This window comes from Lolium rigidum, chromosome 6 (assembly GCF_022539505.1).
Source record: "Lolium rigidum isolate FL_2022 chromosome 6, APGP_CSIRO_Lrig_0.1, whole genome shotgun sequence".
NCBI lineage: Eukaryota > Viridiplantae > Streptophyta > Magnoliopsida > Poales > Poaceae > Lolium > Lolium rigidum.
The window spans coordinates 178,215,550-178,226,402 of record NC_061513.1 but is presented as its reverse complement, the minus strand read 5'-3'; the positions used below and the strand labels follow the sequence as shown (position 1 = coordinate 178,226,402).

Sequence of the window (10,853 nt, the reverse complement as noted above, 5' to 3'; positions counted from 1 at the left end):
GACAAGGTTCACGACGTCGGCGGGGGTGGTGGGGGTGGTAGCGGGAGCTCCAGTGGCCACTGGAGAGGGTGGCGAGGGCTGCGAGCTAGCTCCGGCGGCCGGCGGCCGGCGGGATTGATTCGAGACTCATGTCGTCGAGGTCGGGCAACGACGGTGCAGAGAACGGTGAGGGCGCGCAGATCGACGGCGACGGTTGGGAGGATGTGAAATTTCGATCGCGCAACCTAGGGGTTGAGTTCGAGTCGCGTTCGGTTCGCTTGTTGGACCCCTACAAATATATGTTGAGTTATGTTTTTGGTCTCGGGCTGAAAAGTTTTTTTCAGTTTTATGTCGCTTACGGTGACTAATTTGCGTCACTTTTTAAACTGAACTCGTAAACTAGCGATTATTATTCAGTTTTTGGGCAGTTTACGGACAACGTTAAAGATGCTCTAGCAAACTAATCGGGGCGCTTATTGGAGATGCTGTAATGTCCATGAGAGGAGAAGCATCTCACTTGGAGTGTAGAGGATACACTTAGCATCGCGACGCACGACGGCGCGAGCTCATTGCCCCCGTGGGGAGCTAGCCCTAGTGTGTGCTCGCCATCTCCGGCGCGGCATGCGGGTTTTCCGGCGGGCGAGGAGGGAGGAGGGAGGAGCGGGAGTCCTCTGTAGAGCGCTATGGCCTGCGCATCGGGCGGGTCAGCCGGAGCAGAGCCCCAGAAAGGAGCAACATCAACGGCGACGGCGGAGATTTGTGGAAGTCGATGCTGGCTTCCAGCGGTTAGATGGAGCGCGGCGGCGGTCGGCCAGCGAGGGATGAAGAAGCCGCGCAGCCGCCGCCGGCGGTCGGTGGCGAGGGGCGCACGGCGGCGGCGGCCGCGCGCCGTCAGGGGCACGCCCTCTCGCGTGACGTGAGCCCCACCGGATGTCGAGCGGGCCCGGGGCGGCACGCCCGAGCTGCGCGTGTGTCCTGTCGAGCGGGCCCGGGGCGTCACGCGAGGCGTGCACGGCCGTGCGTGGACCGTCGGATCGTTCCCAGCTGGCACGGGCAGGGATCCAACGGGTCGGGGCAAACGAAAGGTAAGGAGAGACCAACGAAGACGCCGTTGCAGCTTTCATTTCCCCTGCTCTGCTCTGCTGGCTCTGCAAAAAACACAACCGCCTCTGATTCTCTCTTCCTCCCCCGTCTTCCCCTCTTTCTTTTCGTCCGCATTCCCCCAAACCCCAAACCCCAGCCACGCGACGCGACGCGACGCCAGGGCTGGTAAGGTTCCGCCTCCCTCTCTTCTCGCTTCCTCGCGTCGTGCGGCGGCGCTGTATCCGTTCTCCGTTCCTTCTCGCCGCGGTTTGAGCGCCACTGGGTTGGTCGATCGAGCAGGGCGGGGGCCGTGCTTCACTGCTTGTTCGTTGGACACCGAGACTCCCTTTTTTTTGGGTTCGATTCTGCGTATTCCTCCTTGATCCTGTCCGCATCTCGCGCTTCGTGCGCTGCGTCGCGTCGCGTCGGTTTTCGTCGCTTGATGCTGTTTTTCATTTTGAAGTCGGTGGCCTCTTCGCGGTGGTTTTCCTCGGGACGACGGCGAGGGTGCTGCAGAACACCGAGACAATATGGTGGTCTCTGTTCTCGCCTCGTCGATCCTGCCTGCCTTGTCTGCTGAACCCCGAGACCTTATTTTTGGATTCGATTTTGCCTGCGTTTACCTCTTGTTTCCTGCGCTGCGCCCCGTCGCTTCTTGTCGCTTGCTGCTGTTTTTGATTTCGATCAAGTCGGTAGCGTGTTGATGGTGATTTTACTTGGAGGAGGAGGATACTGAAGAGCACCGAGACGCATGGTGTCTCTGCTCACCTCGTTGATCACCCCGAGATTTTTTGTTTGGGGTTCGATTTTGCCTGCGTATACTTCCTTGATCCTGTACCCCTATCTCGTGTTTCCTGCGGCGCGTCCGTGTTTGTTGCTTGCTGCTGTTTCCGATTTTGGAGTCGGTAGCGTGGTCATGGTGATTTTCCTTGGGAGGAGGAGGATGCCCAAGAGCACCGAGACGCAGTGGCGGCCTCTGTTCACCCTCGTCCATCCTGCCTCCTTTATTTTGGTTACTGCTGCTGCGGTTTCTGCTTGGATCCCCAGATCCTTCTCTGCTCGATTTAATTGGCATCTGCCTCTCCCGTCTCTTCCGCTGCGTCAGGTTTTGTTGTTGCGGCTGTTTACTCAAGTTGGTGACATGATCCTCGATGGTGATTGCCTTGGAGGAGCACGAGGATGCTAGAGGGCACCGATACCCAATGCTGGTCTCTCTTCACCTCGTCGATCCTGTCTCGTTTTTCTCTGTTACTGGCTACTGCTGCGTTTGATTTTTGCGTTCGGTGACATCTTGGTTGGTGGCGATTTATTTGGAGCGGAGGAGGCTATAAGAGCACCGGAAATCCATGGTTGATCTCAGTCCGCCTCTCTTCTGCATCTCATGTTTCTCTCTTGGTAGCCCCCGCTTGTCCATTTTGCGGTTCGATTGTTCGAGGAGGAGTCTAACGAAACGACCACCCCAAAGCCCAAACACGACGCTGTTCATATCCGCTTCTCGAGGGAAACTTGAACAGTCTTCTCTGGATATTTCCATCGTTTTTATTCTTCTCCAAACTGGAGCACTCTGAGTCCTGGTTTAGTATGATGTCCAGAAATTGCTCTTTCTGTCATTAATTAATCAGAAATGGAACCACTTAACTGTTTTTTCAACCTTGTTTCTTATCAAGTTTGCTGTGCGCTCTGCAATGTAGTGTCAGTACATTCAGTTTACATGTTTGTCAGATTTTGCTGATAAGGAAATCTAAGCCATTGTTTTCATACTGGTATCTTTCAGGAAAGCAAACCCTGCAATGGCTGGTCAGTACATCAAGAGTTCTTCTAGGGATGAGAATGCCAGAATTGAGTATCCCACATCATGTATGAAAGGACCTCGCGATGAAATGCAAGATTATGTGAGTAACATATATTATTACGTGGATCAAGGATAGTTTTTACGTATGTATATAATTTGTTTTGCTTGCTCATTCAGTACTTTGTGAAATACTGAATTTGACCCCTACACTTCTTATTTCCAGTACACAGCTATCCTAGATCTAGATGGTTCCGATTCCACATCATTCTTTGGTGTTTTTGATGGCCATGGAGGTTTGATCTTTCTCTGATACTGTTCCAACATATTCTAAACACTTGTTAGCATAACTGACCATCTCATGCATTGATTACAGGAAGTCTTTCATTAAAATCTGCTAGAGTTCATTCTTATCCAAATGTGTATGTCATATGTGAATCTGTCTAGTGCATTATATCCGTGCATGCTTTGTACATTTACTACTTGTCGTGATTTTCATCTGTCGGTATTCTGTACGGTCATGATTGTGCAATGCTGGTACAGTTGAACATACGTGATCAAGTTATGCATTCGGGTCTGTGCTGGGATGCCATAAGGACAAAATGGATTATGCTGAAGTATATATTCAGAGGGGCCAAAATTTTGTGTGATCATTTTCTTTTTTTTTTTTTGGGGGGGGGGATTGGTTTTTGTTACCAATACATTCAGTATCTGTAGTGCATGCTCTGTTTCCAGTGATACAAACGTATTGAAGTGATATTTCAGCTAGTATGTTGGTCTTCACATTGCTTCAATATATGAGATTGTACAGGCATATATGACTGATTCCGTCTTTGTTTTCTGTTATAACTATATTTTATGTTTCAGGACATAGGGTGGAATTGTATTGTTCGAGGAAATTTCATACTGAGCTTGTCAACGATCCAGACTATCAAAACAACCTGCATACCGCATTGGAGCATGTGTGCTTCAGGTTTTTACTAATAGATAATTAAATCACGTACTCTACATTTTTTGCTATATAAGTATGGAAAGTCACATGTGAGCACGTTTGAAGGCGCACACATTATCGGCACAGGGATGAAGTTTTTAAAACTTATGAATTTAGCTATAGCATGTGAACCCTGTGAAATTTTGTTTAAAATATGACCACTTGTGAACTACACAAGAAAACAAGCAATAAGTGCCTGTACAGATATCATGTGCGTGGACACATGTTCACATAATCTGCACTCAGATGTGTGCACTTCTTATTCAATATTGAAAGGTGAAAGGGCCAGTGTTATAGCGTTGGAGAGAGTGTCAATGTTATACTCATTCCTTCCATAGTTGCAATTGCAACATAAGTTTACTTCTTGTTGCATGTACAGATACGGAATGTGTAATTCTTTAATGCTTAATTGTTGCAGAATTGATCAGACGTTGAAAAGGTCAGATGAATGGAAGAGGCCTGATTCTCCTCCTGCTCCTGGTAATGGAAGTTTCCGAAGCCGTCTCCAGACTAGTCTTTGTTCCTGTTTCGGCAAGGTGATATATCAAGTCCTGAATATTATTTAAGCATTTATCTGCCGAAGAAGTTAGTAAATTATTTATCTCTGGGATGCTGCTGCATATTATTACGTGTAAAAAGGAATCTGAAGAGATCAGTGGGTGTGTAAGGAGGATCTATTGTACTTTTCCGAGATGTGCTTGAAGGTTGCACCGACATGATAAATTATAACCCCAATTTGTGCTTCCTAGTTCCGTTGAGTGCCTGGTTTACTGAATTGGAAGCCACATGTTCCTTATGTTCTCATTGCACCTGGGTTCTTAGCGTACTGCTAAATACTTATATGACAGCAAGTATTTTCCCGTGTTTGAGTTGATCACTCGTTTGAGTTGATCACTTGTTGCATCTTTTGTGAACAGCACATAGAAAACATTCTTCCCTAGTGGCTTGCTTCTTTTGTGAGCGGCACATAGAAAATAGTCTTCCCTGGTGGCACTTGTTGATTGTTTCTTGATATGCTGTTTTTTCATATGATTTCAGTTTGGATTATCTTTTCTGCACAAATATAAAGGGCTCCATCAGGAAGAAAGCACAGGATGCGTGGCTCTCATTGGAGGCAACCAGATAATTGTTGGAAATGTTGGTGATTCCCATTGTGTACTCTCAAGGAATGGTCAGGTACAGTGACTATTTTCATTTCTGGGTGGGTCATTCTCTTTTGTCGTAATGAATGTGTTCAGTTGGTGTATGACAATTTGTTATATCTATTTTATCGGAAGGCAATTGAGCTATCCAACGATCACAAGCCAAACGACCCAGGTAAAAGAGACAGAACAGAAGAGATAAGTCAGAAGGACGTCCCTAAGTTTGAATCAGGACGTTTGGTTGGGACTCAACCGGGCATACATTGTGCCAATGGAATAATAACCGTATCTAGAGCGCTTGGTATGTATTATTTATCTGATATCTTTTTTTTTGGCGGGGATTGTTTTTTTTTGTAGGATACAATCAATTTATTATTTGATGGATATTTTCACTACATACATTTCAGGTGATTTTCAGTTCAAGAAGAAGAATAAACTGAAGTTGATATGTAATCCTGACATTCACACTGTGAGTTTGTAACTATGTTGTGTGAGCCCAGTTTTAATTTGTTTCTGATGGGTGTGGTCTGATGGAAACAACCATTTATTTTTATAGGAGAACATAACTGATGATATTGATTTTCTTCTCATAGCAAATGATGGTATTTGGTAAGTTCTGAGCTAAAAATAACACAAGAAGCTGTTTATTTATGGCTTTCTTCTAAGTGCAGTTACTTTATCCAGAACTAACCCACACTAATTTCTATTATCTTTCATGCTTGTTTCATCTTAGGCATAGTATTTATCACTGGAGGTTTGTGCATTTTGGTTCAGTTAAATTTGATCCACTCTGGACTATGTACTATGTTTTCCAGCTACTTCATCGCCATGTGCAATGCATTTTCGTATGAAAACTATTGAATTTTTCTGGCAATAGGAATTGTTCTAAATTTTCTGTTCACGTGGAAGAATGCTAAAGTTAGCAAGAGAGTAAAGCAAACTTACCAGATAGATCGACACTAGTATCCATAGAGAGATATTCTTGTTCTCCTGTTCCATTCAAAATTACACACCTCTTGTTTCTCTCCTTCTCCAGGGAAGTCAAGACAAGTCAAGAGGTGGCAGCTTATGTGAACCAGCGCTTGCAATCTGTGAGTCTTGTTTCCTCAATTATTTTCTGCTTGTCATCCTAGTAGTATTTGAAATCCCATCTGCTAATACGTAGTACTATTTGGTACTCCCTCCGATCCATAATAAGTGTCTAATTCAAACTAAAACCACGATACTTATTATGGATCGGAGGGAGTAACCATTATATGGTGTAGTGTACATGGTTTGCATTTGCTGATAGAATTGCTGTTCCTGGTATTGACATATTCTGTGATCAAACGCAGAGGACAGAACCATGCGTCATCTGTGAGAGACTTCTTGAATGGTGCATCACGTCAGGACCCCAGGACCTGCAGCGTCCCATCTTTACTGGCTTTCAAATATTAGTCAAGACCCTCAGCGGCAAGACCATCACCCTCATGGTAGATAGATCTGAATATGTTGAGACTGTTAAGTCCATGATCCAGAGCAAGGATGGTATCCCCCCAGAGCAGCAGCGACTTGTCTTTGCTGGCAAGCAGCTCGATGAAAGATGCACTTTAGGGGAATATGACATCCAGAAGGAGTCCACGCTTCATGTGCTGATTCGTCTTCGTGGTGGACAGTGAGCATCTTTTCTCTGATTTTAATTTTTTACTTCTTTTGAAGCTCGCAATATATTTATCTAGTTATTCCTATCAGCAAACCCGGGGATTCCGGCTCCTCTGGCCAATCGACTGCGGGAGAAGCGGGTGCTGACTGCAAGAAGGCGGTCCAGAGATTATCAGAGCATCCGTTTGATTGGGAACTCCTCCAGAATTGGCTTGCACCACAAGTGCATGATAGGGCAGGGCATCCATTCGCGCATGAGGTTGATGTTTATTCAGATGCCCCATCCGTGCTTGCTGAAAGGTATTCCTCGGTCATCGCGGATGATGGCACTGAAGCCTGGTATTTCTACACATGTCTGCACGCAAAAGGTACAAATGACACTCGTACAAATCGCACTGTTAGTGTTGATGGGGTGCCTTGGTCTTGGCACGGTGAGCGCGCATCCAAGCCGGTGATGTCCACACAGGGCGATCACAAGCTTGGCTACAGGCACTCATACACGTTTGCTAGAAAAACTGACGGGAAAATACTGCGTGGTGGATGGTTAATGAATGAACTAGGGTTCAATGAAGATGGTCGAAACAAAGTGGTTCTTTGCAAGGTGTACCAAACACCACGCAACAAGGAGCAAAAGCCGAACAGGAAGCGTCGTCGTCTTGATAGCTGCAATGGGATTTTCAGCAAACGGCGGGCTCCACAACAGCCGTCTCTGTCTGGTACTTGTGCTGATCTGCAGACATCTCAGAAGAACACTGCACAGCAGATCAAGCTCGCACAGCAGCCGTCTCTGTCTGTTACTCATGCTGAACTGCAGGCATCTCAGAAGAACACTGCGCAGCAGATCAAGCTCGCACAGCAGCCTTCTCTGTTCGGTACTCATGCTGATCAGCAGGGATCTCAGCAAAAGACTGCTCAGCCTATCAAGCTCCCAAAGTGCTTCGCTCCTGCACATCCTTGTGATGAAGAATTGGTGACAAACTTTCTGCAGCCTCGTCATCTCAGTGGTGTCCTAGTGCACGAGATACCTAATGTATATATGTTATCACCAATTGAATTGTCTAAGTGTTACACAGCCACCTTCACTAGTGATGGCACTTTCTGTTGGTACTTTTACTCGCACAGCTATGCAGAAGTAGACACTTCTTTAGAATTGAAGTGGTCATCTGAATTCCATCCACTTCAAGTTCTAGCTGACTCCTACAGAGTTCCAATCGGCCAGAAGCAAACTATCAACTACTTCAAGTCTATGGATGACTGCAGTGGTGACCTTTTATCTGACGGCTATACAATGGTAGAGTATAGTATGAAGGACGGCCGAACTTCAGATGTGGTGCTCTGCAAGTTGATCCCCCCCCGGAAAAAATCTGCTGAGACAGGTTAGTGTAGTTGTTGTTTTGTGGTGGCCTGTGGAGCTCAGTTTTTATTATTATTCTGCATGCTCAGACAATAAAGCTCTTCTATGTCATATATAGGTGTTTATATATTATGCATCTGTCTCTCATGAGGTAGTAAGACATCTGAGATTCCTTTGTTGCTTTGTGGTCTTTAATGTGGATACTATTATTCTGCAATCTTTACTCTCACATGCACAAGTAAGAAGTCTAATTTGGTGATCTGTAGTATATAATACATTATGTCTTTTTCTCCTAGCTGGTAGGTTTATTGCTGTAGTATATAGGCGTTGTGGGTTATCCTCTTTGTTGGTTTACAATTGTCTGTAATTAAGTGTAGTAATCATAGACCATTTGAGATGATATACCTGTGTTTTTAGAAAGTATCTGTCTCCCATAACATAGTATGAGATGTAATAGTTCGTTTCTTCTTTGCTTTTGCACATACTATACTACTACCTCTGTCTTAGAATAAGTGTCTCAACTTTTTTTACATACGAAGGGAGTATGTCTTACTTCACTGCTCGTAGCATGTAGGTTTATTGTTGTATATAGATGTATCAGGTTATCCATCTTATACTGATATATAATTCTCTGCACTGTATTATCCTCCTGTGTGATGCAAAAACCTCAGTCTGATGCTCTTAATATAGTACTGTAATGGAGTTGTTCACCTGTTTACCAATTGTCTGTTGCTCCTTTTTTTTATCATCTGTCTACTATTGTCTGTCACTCATATATTATTATCTTTTAAAATATGTTTCATGTCTCAAGGCGCTGCTGGACCTGACCTACAAAACCTTCAACACCAAGAATGACTTCACCCCAGAGGAGGAGGAGATCCGGAGGGAGAACCAGTGGGCCTTCGGGTGAAGGTCAACTAATGCGAATGACCAGCAAGGAGAGGAAATGATGGCACTGCAAGTTCGTGTGAGCAGCGGTTAACCATTTGCGGTTCGAAAACTATGAGAATTTTTCAGTAGGTTCCAGTTCCGGTCGACTGATCGGGTGGTCTTACCGTTTTCAGCCAATGGACCCCGTTTTTGGTGGTGATATTTCCGTGTACTCTTGAACCTGGTGATGAGGAAAATGCTGGTTATTCTGCACTAATGCTAGTTTGATCTTTCGTGACCTTCGTTTTGTTGCGCGGCTGGGTCTGTTGATTCCTTATTTCTGTGCGCAACCTCTACATTTTATTGCTGCACTTGTTCTGTTTGTGTTTGTGCCCCGGCGCAGTTCAGGCAAGGTTTTTAGGCGTGTATGCTATTTGGCTGGCTATCTCTTTTTGCCTGGTGTCGCATACTGTTATAACCGTTGAAGCCTCGTACACTGACCTTACAGTGACGGGAAGTAAAAGTGTAGGCACTGGGGCGTCAGAGGAATTTGGAACGATCAAATCTTGAACAAGGAATGACGTATGCATAGGTTAATGCAGATCACTCCTGCGCTGGGAGAAAATGTGCCAGTTAGGCTGAGAAAATGATTTATGTTTGCACCTGGAAATCGGAGAATCAGAAACATTCGCCCCTGGAATTTCATATGAACGGAATTTGGTGGCAAGCGTGCGCTTAGACCTCCATCTAAATTCTATAGGAACACAACTCGCAATAAAAATAAGTGTATATCTGGATTCAGCATCATGCAAAAGTTGAAGAACAAAATAAGTAAGTGTATTTTATATAATTCTCATTAGTAGACCTCCACCAAAACTCTATAGGAACACAACTCCCAATAAAAGTAAGTGTATATCTAGATTCAACGTCATTTATTCATCGGGAGAAACACCCTGGGACCTCGAAGCACAACAGACTCGGAAACCTGGCCGGCAGTGCCGCTGCCATGTGACTGGCTGTGCTGCCCTGTCAGGGTTAGCACTGCCGCCCTGTCAGGGTTGGCAATGCTACTGGGTCCTGGCAATGCCTGGCCGGCAGTGCTGCTGGAGCTTCTCTCTTGTGACGCGCCTTCCTCCCTCTCCTCCCTCACGCATCTTTGGGTAGCCTTCTCGTTCAGCACCTCATGCAGCTGCTCCTCTCTGTGTGCAATGCTTGATTCTCCCTCGTACATGATCATACAAAGATGTAAAAACTTAGGCAGTATAAAATTCTTACCATGTAGAACATGTTTCATTTAGGCATGAATTCACCTGTTATTCTAGTAGCTTTGCACAAGCTCTTGTAATGGGTCCAATCCTGACTTTATTGGACTTGTTGTTCGCATCAACATCTTGATCATCATGAAGTGGATGAGATAGTAGTTCAGTAGGGATGTCCTCTTCACAAGCTGTCACATCCGGCCCATGATGAAAGTCAGTCGGATCCATGACTTACACGACAAAGAATACTCCGCGTAGTTTAGGATTAGTCGTATTCGGTAGGATCTCTACCTTGTAAACTTAGATCCGAAGCCTTTATAAGCCGGATCCAGGGAGCCCTTGGGGCAGAAGAACCACACCTCTAATTGTTATGCGCACTTGTTGCCTTATAGTGAATTATAGCGGCACGTAGGATCTCGCCACCGTTGTGAGGTCTGAAGCTGGGTAACTCGTGTGACCCCGTCCTGGTGACTCCTTGCCCCATGGACCCCCTCACTCTCCCCTCCGTGAGAGTCCCCTCACCGGAGTACCGTCGAACACGTAACGATAATAGGAAAACTTCGCGATGAAAAGGATCAAGGAAAAACTTGGAGATTTCCTCCTATATATATACTACTGAGCAGGGTGAGGAGCACCGTAGGATATATCTTGAGTGTTTCCATACCATTACATCTATAGAAACACGTGTAAGCATAGGAAACGAATCCTCCGGAATTTATCACACCCCTGCAAAAATCAAGGGGTC

General features: G+C 45.5%; 1 protein-coding gene across 1 annotated transcript; it reads left to right on the top strand.

The window, feature by feature from the left end:
- The first annotated feature begins 992 nt into the window (after positions 1-992).
- On the top strand, positions 993-9,098 carry LOC124665878. Its single transcript, XM_047203238.1, has 13 exons — positions 993-1,064; positions 2,837-2,954; positions 3,078-3,147; positions 3,719-3,824; positions 4,261-4,378; positions 4,881-5,018; positions 5,120-5,285; positions 5,392-5,453; positions 5,541-5,593; positions 6,021-6,075; positions 6,319-6,638; positions 6,716-8,001; positions 8,791-9,098. Exons 2-13 carry the CDS (start codon positions 2,853-2,855, stop codon positions 8,832-8,834), a joined length of 2,520 nt encoding a protein of 839 aa, XP_047059194.1. The 5' UTR covers positions 993-1,064; positions 2,837-2,852; the 3' UTR covers positions 8,835-9,098.
- The last annotated feature ends 1,755 nt before the right edge of the window (positions 9,099-10,853 follow it).

Coding starts and splice junctions, on each gene's coding strand:
- LOC124665878 (XM_047203238.1), top strand. CDS start 2,853: ATGGCTGGTCAGTACATCAAGAGTTCTTCTAGGGATGAGAATGCCAGA. Junction 2,955..3,077: donor GCGATGAAATGCAAGATTAT/GTGAGTAACATA, acceptor TCTTATTTCCAG/TACACAGCTATCCTAGATCT. Junction 4,379..4,880: donor TTTGTTCCTGTTTCGGCAAG/GTGATATATCAA, acceptor ATATGATTTCAG/TTTGGATTATCTTTTCTGCA.